General features: G+C 42.9%; 1 protein-coding gene across 3 annotated transcripts in view; it reads right to left on the bottom strand.

Annotated features, from left to right (window-relative positions):
• Positions 1-13,118, bottom strand: part of HUNK (hormonally up-regulated Neu-associated kinase) — a 52,182-nt gene that overhangs the window by 21,069 nt on the left and 17,995 nt on the right. For all 3 annotated transcript variants that reach the window (XM_088528949.1, XM_088528950.1, XM_088528951.1), the window contains exons 3-4: positions 7,052-7,107; positions 1,466-1,601 (exon numbers count right to left, since the gene is read on the bottom strand). In XM_088528949.1, the coding sequence (XP_088385075.1) occupies positions 1,466-1,601; positions 7,052-7,107 (192 nt within the window). The remainder of the gene's footprint in view (positions 1-1,465; positions 1,602-7,051; positions 7,108-13,118) is intronic.

Below are 13,118 nucleotides of genomic sequence, written 5' to 3'. Positions count from 1 at the left end.
GAGTACTCTTGTTCGTTTTCCCTCCTAAAATGGCTTCAAATTCAATCGGGTGGAATTCCTCCCTTTGGGAATTTGTTTCCCCAGTCTGCTGAATAAACTTATGTGAACAGAAAGTAAACTGAAGCAGCGCACTATTACAAACCATGATCATAGCAACTATTTGTTCAACTACAAGGAAGGGTAGCAGTTAACCACATTTTTTTTCTTAGATAAAAAAGAAAGAACAGGATATTATTGCTGGAAAAGGTTGAATGGCTTAGAAGGATGGCTGTGCTGTTTGTCTGCATTCCAGGCCCAGTAAGAGTGCCTGCGTCCCACAGTGCTGGTAAACTCATCCTTGATGTGGACGGAAGACCCACTGTTGCAGTGAAAAATAAAGCAGCTATATGATAATTTAGCTCTGGGTCTCTCCTTCGCACAGACTGCAAATGAAACTTCAATACGGCAAGTTCTGAAGAGCCTTTAAGTTTAAAAAGGTACCAACAGATCAAACTGAGAGGTGAATTTGATGGAGGTTGTTAAACACATTCTACCATTTCTCCCTGTCTCATATATAATCTATGGCCAATTCTTCTTAGCAGTAGTAACACTCATACAGTACTTTACATTTTCAAAGCACTATAAAAATTTTTAACTCATAAATTATCACAGTTCCAAACGGACACATAAATTTTATTACCCCAGTTCACTCATGACGGAAAATCTATCAATTCTACCGCAAAAGCTAAAACTCAGACTTTGAGATCACATTGATTCTCCTTTGTTTGATTTTACTGCACTTTTACCCAGCCATTTCCTGTCCTAAATGCAGGACAGTTCATTTAATTTCTCTGCATGTTCAGTTCATTCCTCTCCAGGGGAGACAAAGATAACTGACACCTGGTCTTGGCTAGCAGGAGGGTGTCGCACAGTCTAAAACTGTGCTACTGCTCAAATGCATTGGCTCAAAAACATGTTTGCAACTTCCTCTACCTCTGGCACCAGGGACTCTTATCCGCTCTTTTGTCTGCACGCTAAGAAGCTCACAAAGGTCTGACCAAGTTTCCTGGCCACTTTTTCTTCCCCTTTAATTACTATGCTTTCAAAGCGATGACCTGATTAGATCTCACTTTTCCTGTCAGAGGACTGTGGAGAACACCCAGAGCCCATGCAGGAGTTTAAGGTTCCTTTGGGGAACACAAAACAAGCTGTTGGCCCTCCCATGCCAAACCCCTGTCTTCTACTGCATTCACAGTCTGACACACAGTGCACGATGGACACTGCTCTCCAGCATCTCTCCTCATATTCTATTGCTCTACATACATGCCGGTGAAGTTCTATTTCAAATCAAAATATCTGTGCAACACAGTTCACAGCATCATGCTAATTCAACAGCATGTTTTGCTCGTGGCAGCTAACTATTTGAATAATGTTTCTGATTCGAGCAATAGGTAAAGATGATGAATATTATGAAGAAATCACTCACATGGACCAAACATCTATTTTCGGCCCATACTTTTTCCTTGCCAGAAGTTCAGGCGCTGCATATGCTGGGCTCCCACACTGGGTGCTGAACGGATCAGAATAACCCAAGATGCCTGCACAGTTGCTCAAGCCAAAGTCTGTGAAAGACACAGAGACACAGTTAGGAAACAGACAGACACTGTAAAAATGCACTAAAACACAAAGGAAAAGAGCAAGCTTTTGTTTTTCAAAAACAAAGTAGTGAACTCCCTAAGAAATCATCCACGTGCAAATCTTTATACAATTTGTTTCTTTGAGGTACTCAGTAATTAGAGATATCTGCAAGCAATAAGCAAATCTTAAGAGCATGCACGATTACCAATTGCCTAAGTGAAGCAACTATATTTCACTGGGAATCGGATGACAACAGCTGAACTTGTCTCATACATTAGATGTTGTGTATGGGGCAGAGAGTAGCCTCAGGCTGCCTCAGATGCTATACTGTTGCAGTATGTTACCAAGTGGCCAAGTTTACGCGCTACATCTTCACCATTTTCCACTAAATTGTGTAAATTAACCATCAAATTCAGGAGTAGGGAATCTGTCTGCTTCCTGGGACTACTGTGGTGATGCACAACACAGGGCCGCAGAGTCAGCATCGCAGCTCGAAATAACACAGGGCAAACTCGGGGGAAGAAAGAGAACGCGTTGATTTGGCTTCCCCTCCCTTCTTCTGTCTTGAATTATTGTATTCCCAGCCCCGGGTGTATGCAACAGCCTTTGCTGGCAGTAGCAACAGAGGACCAGCAAAGCCTGGCATGGAGAGCGAGCAGAGGCAAGAAGGCGCTGCCGTTTCACAAGAGCCTTTGGCCACACCAAGCGGTGGCTGGCGCCGGGAAGGGTGTTCCCACAGCCTCCCCTGTCTGCTCCAGAGCCAGCACAGCTGCAGGGGGAGCTGGGGTTAAGAAAGGATCGCTGCAATTGAACCAGCAAGCACGAAAAGCCCTTTGGCGAGGACAACGGTGGAGCCGGCTTCCAGCTGGGTCTCACCAGCAGGACAGGAGGCAGAGGGTCTTGCAAGTGAAGACACCTTGGATTGGACATGGGGAAGCAAGTGGGGAATTTGCAAAGAGAGGGATGACATGAGTAAAGCTAAGAGACAGTGAAAACTGTTTCTGCAGCAATGTTTTATAGGTGCATCGCAGAAGCAGAATGAATTTGTCAAGGCCACAGAGAGGTACCTGTTCCTGGCCAAACATGAGATAGCAAGAGCAAACTAACTGCTTGAGCTATGCAAATGGATAGGAAACTTTGATGGTGTTTTGCAGCGAGAATCTGTGATACTCAGACACATCCAGATGATCCAGAGAGATCACAAAGATGTTCTCATTTATTAATAACTTGTTACTGCTAACATCTGCAACAACAATATTGTTATTAATAAGACCCACATCTTTGTTTTCTCTTTTTTTTTTTTAAAATTCAGTCTTGCTAAAAATTCCCAGAATGTATGTATGCTTAAAATGGAACTTGTCTTATCCATAAGTAAGGCAGTTAGGAGAAGCCAACTACCGAATCCTGCTTCCTGCAGGCTTGTGTCTTGCATCCGAGTGCCTCTAACGCAGCACCCTCTGTGTGTCTTTTGGCATTTACTCCTATGTTAAATGTAGCTGAAATCAGACAAGCCTCTCCCAAGGTACGAGGAGCACGCTGACAGGCAGACAGCGCATCCGCACAGGAATGTTCCCTTAGGACCCAGCCAGGCTAGAGACGAGTAACGCTTACACAAAACAAAACCAGAAGGAGGGCTGTGTGAATTGGAGAGCCCAAATGACTGCACAGCGCCCTGCGCCTGGCTGCCTGGCGCTCCAGGAGGAGGACAAGCACAGAGCCAGCGTCCCTGGCATCCCGTCCAAACACCCGCAGAGGCTGGAAGAGCTTTGGCTGGAAAACACGGTTTCCTTGCCTCTGATGGAAAGCAATTTGTTGAGGACGCTGCTTAATCATCTCTGCTGGGTATGTCTTATCCCTGGGGCTTGTTCAAAAACCTCTGAGGACCTGTTTTATTTAGTTATTTATTGGCTATGGTTTGAGATGTGTTATCTCAATGGAAAAATACCTTTTGAAATTCCTGAATCTACACGGTTTTCACTCTGTTTTCATATCGTCTCAAAATTACATGATTTTAATATAACGCTTTACAGTTAAAGTACATAATGGCTATAATCTGAGCTGGCAGAAACCAGCATCTCTGCATCATTATTAATGCAATGAAAACTTCATTGCATTTCTCTGGAGAAAACTTTCACTATCTATCTCATTTGCTTCAACTGTAAACAGTTTATTCATTTATATCTAGCTTATTCACTTACTCTAGGCTGTTACACTGTTTTCCTTTTTACTAGTGCTCATTGAAACTAAAGATGAGTGTAAACACAAGGACTTTATCGCAAAAGAAAGGGAAATTTTCTTAACATCGTGCCAGCACATCATGGTTGCAGCGTGATTTTTATTAAGGATGCATCTTTATCTTGCTAAGAATGGTAGTGGTAGCACTGATAATGTTACTGCCATTACTGTCTCTATCTCGGGATTTTTCTTTTTTTTTTTTTTAACTAGCTCAGCTAACTACAGAATTCAGACCAAAGGCCATCTTTGGTTTTCCAAAGTAAATATTATGACATGGAAACTCCACAGCCCCCAGTGTTCGTACTGTCAAAGGATCGCATTACATTACTGCTTTTTAATGCCTCCAGGAAATCTGCACTAAGCCACGGATGTAAGGCAATCTATGAAACTATCTATGGAACTGTGATTGCTAGAATAAGGAAAATGTTGTCAAATAACAAAACCCTTAGCGCAAAGCATGGGCTTATGGAGCAGTTTGACCTTTGGGTATGCCAGCAGAGCTACTTATACACCAAATGCCTTTGTGTTGGTTGGTGGTCCTTCAAGGAAAGGCCAGGAGCCTTCCATGCCCCATGCCATGGTGTCCATTTAATCCTCTGACACCTACCATCAAAGATTGGCAGCTGAAATGACCTGTTCCCATCGCTTCCAGCTCGGATATTCTCAGACCTGTGGCTTAACAAGCTGCTAAGAACGAGTCCACTTAACACGGCAAAGGGAATGTTTCCAGTAGCAATATCTCAGCACGCAGTGCAAACCATGTTATCACCTGGCTAGAGGAGCGACAACGGCGAGCTGGCGTTGAGCAGCTGCACCAAGAAGGGCATTCGAGGAATCTAGTTCTCACTGAAATGCACAAGCAAGCAGGGACTTGCAATGTCAGGTCATGTTATATTTCTACTCTTTGCCTTCTCTTTCTCTGCTGTGGGTTCTCTCTTTTTACAGTTAGAAGATAAAAATCATTTCGCTAGGTACTAGTGCATTTGCTGCTGCTCGAGACACAGTGACAAAGCTCCCACCCCAAAAAAATTAAGATGAGATGCTTCTGTAGCTGATTTTACAGCTCTTTTCTCAAGCTTGAAATGTAGCATGTAACTCCACAAAACACGCGGGGCAAGACCATGGCCTGCACAGACCCAGTGCATTTGTAGAAAGACAAACTAGGAAAATATTTTCCTAAGTACTAGATGATCTGAACAAGGTGATGAAAAAGGAGGAGGAAGAGGAGCGAATTATCTGGTCTCCACAGCAGCCAGAGACAGATGCTGGGAAACCTCCCCTGTCCTGGGAAGGCTGACGCCAGCCGAAAGCTGGCAGCAAACCCCTCCTTTGCTCCCTCCCAGGAAAGACGTGCCGGTGAGGCGGGAGCAGAGCAGTGGCACCCTGCCCAAGGGAAGGCGCCTGGGGAGCCGAAGCCAGGTTGGGCCATCCCCACTCCAGCTCTGGCCCCACGTGCAGCCAGATGAGAGCACGTGGGGAAAGGAGAAGACCACCCATCCCTTTGGGATGATCAGCTGCCAGAGCCACAGGGTTTGGGTCATCACATTGTGGCTTCTCTGGAAAACTAAATCGGAGGATTTCCTTACAGGACAGGAGGATCTGAAACAATGGATTTATGCCAACTGCTGACAAAATGCAAGTGTTTGAGCCAACTCCGCTCTTCCACCTCCTTTTACTCCCAGTCAAATTATTACTCATAAAGCTACCTTTCTCCTCCCATCACATACCCAGTCAGACAGTTGGATTATTGTTTCGAGACACATACTGTGTACAAATGCTTTGCTTAAAATGTCGGGCTGCAGACCCGAGGACAGTTTGTTTCCACATTAGCTGGTCTATGGAAGAGCGACTGTCTCCTCCTTTCTTCCCTCCTCACCCACTGTGAGGAGACCTTTCTATGTAACTGAAGCCAACAAGGCTGTAGGAAGACTTCTGCAATTTTTTTTTTTGGCACAAAAGTTTTAATTGCACATGCATCATCTGATTAGATTTGGGCTTGGACGTCGAGTTTATGTGCTGTTGTGTAACAAACACCCCAAATGAGAAAGTTATAGAAATTCTTTACATTTATCAGATGTTCTTATCTGTTAAAAACCATCTGGTCTCTCTTATCTGCTAAATCAAGATAATGGGTGGTATCCATCATTAGTGAAGAATGATTCATATATGTGGCCTCTTGACCCCGAACTGAGGTAATGCAACATTCTGTTCTGCTATTATTTTCCAAGAGTCATTTGATTCATTACTGAGAAATGACTAAAAGTTACGGCAATTTTTCTCAAGACTAAATTCCCTAGGCAGATTTTGAATATTTTGAATTTCATCAACCATACCCCTCTTACTTGTCTGGAAATGTGTGTGCTTTATACGTTACAGTGACTGTCTACTTGACCTGAGTTTTGTTCTTGTTTTTCATCACTTTTCAGATGATGAAACCTTTTGGGGAAAGAAAGTCAGTCTACTTTTTAAGTCTGCAACCACAGAAACTGCTGCTGGCAAAAGTGTAGGCATGGAAATAAACATAAACAGATTCTTCTTTTCTTATGAGGGACATATTTCCTTTTCAATGCCCACATTAACATTAACAGGAGCTACACAAACACAGCAAGAGACTATACTCACAGATGATTAATCTAAAATATCTGCACAACTTGAATGAATTGAGCACTGCATACAACTGATTCCTGACTGTAATCAAGACTCTCCTGTACTTTTTTTTTTTTTTTAAACAAACCTCTACACCAATTCCTCTTTGGATTTTGGAAGCAAATGTAACGAATATAAATAGAGGACCAAATTTTGCCAGCTGCTATAAATGTGTGCAACTCCCACTGACTTCAACGGAAGCATATGCATAATGGGGGCAGAATCCATCCCTCACTAAATCTGAAATTACCAAAGTAACGAAACAAATTACTTCTGTGGGGTCAATTCTTTAATCCTTTACAAATTTTCTGGTTTAAATAGGAGAACTGTTGCTTAAAAGATGAAGGATTATGCCCATACCCAGTGAAAGCTGAATTATTTGGAACATTTTTTCCGCAAGATGCTGTCAGGAACAGCTTGATTGCTATCTATACTCTCCCAGCTCCTCTCTGTAGCAACATTAGCAGTTGTCACATGGAGGATTATGAAGTCTCAAAAATTCTTTATAAGACTACCAATTTCAATTACTGGAATTGCCAAACTGGTTTCATACCAATGAGCTTGATATTGTTGTCTTCATCTAGCAACAGATTTTCTATCTTCAAGTCTCTGAAAGAAACAAAATATTTTGAGTGAGCCTCTGAAATGATGAAGCAACTTCCTGTCACTCTCATTTTATTTACAAGGTTCATATATAACACAGCATACATGGTTCCCCATTCAAAGCCAAAACCCCCATACACTGCCTCCTCTCCAGAGCTTTCATGTACAACTTCACACTAGTTTTTCCATGCACAAAATGAATTTCCAATCATTTGTGAGTAAGCCCCATAATCAGTCAGTCTCTTCGAATTCTGTATGTAGTTAAAAGTTCACAGAAATCTTAGACACAGGAAGCATTTCAAATACATGCTCTTGGTATCGGAGGTAATTTTTTAATTACTCTTCATAACCACAGTCTTTTTTTCGGCTGCAGACAGAGAGTAAGTGCTCTTCTGCAGAGCTCTGAAGAGACAAACGTCTGTTCTCTTCCACTGCCTGCAAGGGGACCAGATCAGCCTCCCCTCTGGCATGAGATGTCCAACCTCTTCTCAAGAGGCAGCCAGGACTAGTATTTCATACTGCAGAGGTGAAAGCTGAGGCACAGAAATTGGAATGATTTGCCCAGTGCCATCCACCAAGGTTGTGATAGAGCTAAGAGAAGCCACACAGATTTTAAGTTTCATATTAAGGCTTTTTCGACAGTACTGCTCTGCTCTGCTCTGCTGCTTCTCGGTGTTTGACTTCGACAGAGCCACTTCATGGATCAGGGTCAAGACCAGTTTTGGGAGAGAGAGGATAAAATGAAAGCAGTTGCCTTCTATAAGAATAATGTCTCCTTCTGAAACACACTGGAGTACCTCCTTCACTTTATACTTCTTTATACACCTTATCTACTTCTGCCATTTAAGAGTGTAGTAGTCCTTCCCTAAGTCATGTTTGAGGTAAGAAAAAAATTCAAGAGTTTATCTCCCTCCACCCATAAAAACCCAACACCTACGGACTAAGCTTTAAATATAGTATGAAAATTAGTTAGGTTGCTACCCAACTTGTCTGTGACTACTGGTGGTTGACTGTGTCTTTTTTACCCTTTTTTCCCACCCCGAGTCCAGATATAAATTGTTTCTAGTAATTAGCATGCCAGGATATCAACAGCTCAGACAAGTAATGATGCTTCACTCGATATATTTAGGAAAATTCTGGATAATAAAGCCATCAGGTGTAAGTACGGGAGGTCAGTGACATCTGTGCTATCTTGCCTTTGTAAGGAGAAGGCAGCACTTGAGGAAAGCCTTTATTACAGATGAAGATACAGTGCGTACTAAAGTAAGACAACCAAACCAACCAAACCAAAGGCCTTTCACAAGAATGGATCTAGAAAAAAAAAAATGCAGTGACCAACTGTCTTTTTATATCCAGGCTGTCTTTCAAATAAGTACCTGAAGTAGAGGAGCCTTTGCATGTAGGATGTCTCCCACTTCACAGATACAACCACAAGGACGTCCTCTGAACTGAACAGATGTTTCAACACTCTAATTAGGCAGATTTTTTCTCACCTCATATGTTAAAAGAAACAGGGGAAATAATACACAACTCTAAGGAGAATGTTTTGCAAGTTGCAGGTATTCGATGCTATATTCAGCATCTCTTTGTGCCTTTAGCTTAACACAAGACTTTTCTAATGAGAAGACTGTCTTGTGTACTCAGCAGTTAAATACTTCGGCACAAATTCACTTCATGGAGAAGCGGCGTAATTCAGTCAATACAAGTGCAGAGGCAGAAGGCCTGACCTCCTCTGACAATGACTTAGTGCATTAACTTAGGAAAACCAAAATCTTACTGCTGCGAGACCCCTCTCCTAGCACAAGGCTCCACGTCTGTCACGAAAAGTTCTGCAGAGCCATGGGCAACGTGGTTAGCCTCTAGGAAGACTCCAAGGCTGGGGATTTAACAGGAAAGGGTGCCCAAAGAGCAGCATGGAATTAAGAAACAAATAAATAACAATTTAAAAAAAAAAAAACAGAAATAAATCAGCAGAACCTAATGGGGTTTCAAGTGATACACCAAGACACTCAGTATAATGGCTCAAAGTGAGGAGCGAGAGTGCTTGGAAGTTCTGAGCAAATTTTAGCATTGAATTTAAATGTTAGATAAAAAGAGGTAAGATTTTAAAAATAAAGGAAGGAGAGTGTATGAATGAAAGCTGAAAATTGAGCAGAAGAGACATGGAGGCAATTAGGATAATAAATGAGTGATAGAAGAGCTAAAAATAAATAGAAAAGAAAATGTTTTAAAGGAAGCAAGGTTAAAAAATAAAAATAGACAAGGATAAAAATTAAAGGGAATTTTAAAAGTATCTGGGGAAAAAATAATAATTAATAGGAAGTTAATATAGCCTCACTATAAACTGCAATCAGATCTGGTTAATTAAAGATGTTTACTCATATGTCTATTCTCAACAGATTTGCCACTAAGTGGTAACTGATCTAATGATCTTCTTTTTTTTAAGTCCATGTCAATCTCTGAGCACTTTTTTTGGTGTGACGCTGAACCAAGTGGGTGTATTTGCATTTACCTGCTGCCATTTAACAAGAATATCCCGTGTTAACCAGTCTTAGAGACACAAGAGTCCTATGAATCAGGCAAAAAAAAACAACAAAAAAAGAGAAACCAGTCTGAGCTCCTTGAAGAAGGTGGCCAAAGGCGAAGAATATATCTAGGTAGCAGTTGGCTGTTGTCTCCTACATTTTACTTTTTAATCACAAAAAGTCCTCCTTTGCTCCCAGCCCACAGGCCCTTTAAGGAGCTGCAGGGGAGTTGGGGAGGTTGCAGAGACTGGGGTTCATCATCACTTCGATACCCATTTCAAAGGAATATTTACCGAGCCTGCTTCCTTTCAATGTGGTTATCTCTGCAAAAGAGGAATCCAGCCCATTGTCTTCACTAAAATCACGTGCAGCTCGTGTGGTTTGTTTACGGCGGAGTATTTGGCAAGCGAATGCCCAAAGGTAATCTGGAAATCTGTCATGAAAGAGGAAGACGAGCCAGCTTTGCACTTCAAAAGGAGACTTTGCTCCACAGCGCAGGATCTGTCATAAATATTGCATCAGCAGCCAGACTCCTGGCACTTAAAATTAATAGGATGGAAGTTATCAAAGCTAACATGTCAAAGTAACGGGTACCAAAGCCGGAATCCCGTAACGTCCTGAACAACTGACTCATCCGGCACTGCCTTGCTGCTCTCAGCTGGCTAGGCTGAGGGAGGCAGGAGCTTATGGAAAAATACACAAATTCCGCTCCAATCCCCCGATTTGTGTGCGTCTTTCAAACGCCTGAGCTGCTTTTAATTACAAAATGGCAGGGAAAGGTATGAATATACTGCCATGAAGACAGAAAAAGGGGGAATACAGAAAGGTATCTTTGCTACCAACACATTATTAAATTCTTTCCTTTGACATTCTGACAGTAATTGCACTGGATGGGATTGAATTTTGTTAAAATTACTTTAAAAGGGTTGTTGAGAATTTCCTGTGGGATGCAGTTGCAAGCACCAAGGCTTTCACTTCATTTTCTCTGTTGTCCTTGCGCTCCCAAGGGGCTTATTGTTCATCCTGCTTTTTGACAGCATGAAGGCCTATGTAAACACCCTCTGAAAAGAGAAAGCTTCACCAGATAGATACTGCCATTTGGGTTTGTTTTCTTCTGTCAGAGGGAGATAAATATTCCTACCTGATTCACAGCTGAGCTTGTTGCATGTATATTTTTAGCAACCAACCAGCTCTTCTGATAAAAGCAATGGAGCACAAACGACTACACAAAATTATATTTATGGCAGTGGCATTTTTTTATTTCAGGAGGCAGCCACAGACTTCTGAAAACTTGACACTCCTCCCCGAAGACGTAACTACTGCACTCAGAAACTTGCCATGTTCACCCATCGTAGCAGAGAGATATATAGGATTTCAAACACATCTATGTGGTCAAACACATAGGGAGTTTTTTTTCAATCTCTAAAGTAAAACGAGGCTCTTGAAGTTGTTGGGTGTTTTTTCTTTAATTTCAGATTGTTTGCCTGTCTCAGTGCTTCTTACGACACTCCCTTTGAGTTCTGGGTCCCACTTTTTGCCCAAAGATCAGAGTGTTTTTCTACCACGCCAAGACTTGATCATAAATCATGAAAATGGCTAGGCAATATTCATTAACTAAAGTAATCAAATTTCATATGACTTATTAATCTGCTTCTTTTTTTTTTCCATCCTGAGTTATAGAGAAGAGCAAATAATCTACATCGTTCACTGAACAATGCAGATAAAAACACTTTGGTGGCTGTTGTAATGAAATATCCAACAAATACTTTAATTTCCTTTAAACATTCTGTCCAAATCAACATGAATGAATGACGAAAGTATTTGGAAGGGGACACAAACAGCTGTCCACTTCCTGGCCTACGATGCTGCGTTTTGTTTCGCATGCAGTGAATGTGAACACCCACGAATCACCATATAGATGAAAGTGCTGTTATTTTTTAACCGTTTTAAAAATAACAACAAGAACAACAACAGAACATTGTCATTTCATCCAGGGTGAGAATGAATCAGACTTCTGCACTACTATCTTTTTTTTCCCTTTCTTCAGCTGCTCATGGAGTAGTCTGTTTTTAGAGCTGCCATGGTCAAAAGCCCAAGAAAAACTCCTGGGGTAACTATTATTCCTCCTCCCTCTTGCATGCACAGAGCCAATACAACAACTTCAGACTGTGCCTCTACTGTTTTCTTTTGCCTCTATGCTCTGCTGGCTGTTTTTTTTGTAGCAAAAAAGTAAAGATACTGAATAGCTAAGCCCTTGGAGAAAATACTTGCAAATACACTGCCTGTGATGCTGTCAAATTTTATGAGTTTAAACAGAGTTGGACCTGCTCGTTGTTTCAATGGAAGACTCCCACGGAAAATGGCTTCGAGAAATACAGTGGGTGGTGTTCACTCCTGCAGCGTGAGGGCTAATTTACTGCCACGGTGCTGGATGGTGCTTTGCTGTTACCCAGATGGTCAGAGTTCAGCCACTGGACACTGCAGAGCACATCCGTATTCCCAGAGCTGCTTCTTCCCTGTGCTCCTGGGAAGCCCCTCGTGCTCCGAAGAGACAGGGCAAGGGCTGGGGCTGCTCCGGGCACGCAGCTCCGGTGCACGGGCCCAGGTGCCTCGCGGGCACATTGCAGCCAGAGCCACAATTCCTGCCTCCTCTCCGCCACCGCAGCCCCGTGGAGTGTGGAGTCCATCGCACCTAGTGAATGAGTTATTTTCATGCAAATTGTGGGTTTGAATCCTCTCTGGCAGAGAGAGGCATCAAAGTCAGGCCTGCCAGTTTCCCTGTAAGCACTTCAGCCATTAGGCAGAAAGGAAGTTTTTTGGTGAGAGGAACTGCTGATGGCCAGTGTCACTGTTGAAAGCTAAATATGTCCATCTGTCCCTGACAGGTTTTTTCTCTGCCAGTCCCATAAAGTTTGATCTGCTTTTTCCTTCCTCCCTCTCTGTACATATGGGACACATATATATATATATATATATATATATATATATATATATATACTTTAAAGCACTAAAGAGATCCGTTTTATGCGCCAAACTAAGGGGTTAATTCTCAAAGGAGACAGTACTTCAGCTGCTTTCAGAGAATCTGCAAAACAGACCTGGTTACTGCTCAGACATATCCCAGTGGTACCACAAATTTGGCTTGAGATGAGGCCTTGCCTCGCTTGTGGTCACCTGTATACCTACGTACCTGCTCCTAACGGATCGCCGCGAGCAAGCAGAGACAAAAACGCATATTGGGAGCGCGCCGAGCTCAAGGCCCGGGGCGCCGTGCGGCAGCGGGCAGCCCCGCGCACACCTGGGCCCAGCGGGCGAGCAGCTACGCGCTGCCCCCGGCGCCCTGCCAGCTGCCGGCACCGCGGCCCCGGGCACGAGCGCCCACGGCAGCCCTCCGTCCTCTGCAGCAGCAGAACAGCCCTGTGAACGAAGATCCCGTACCCTGCAAATACTCAGGTGTCCAGCCCTTGCTACGGGCCTAAATAACTTGGAGGA

The sequence above is a fragment of the Tinamus guttatus genome, unplaced genomic scaffold (genome assembly GCF_059628265.1).
Source record: "Tinamus guttatus ecotype Peru unplaced genomic scaffold, ASM5962826v1 Tinamus_guttatus_pri_ptg000318l, whole genome shotgun sequence".
Taxonomy (NCBI): domain Eukaryota; kingdom Metazoa; phylum Chordata; class Aves; order Tinamiformes; family Tinamidae; genus Tinamus; species Tinamus guttatus.
This window is presented reverse-complemented; position numbering and strand designations above follow the sequence as displayed.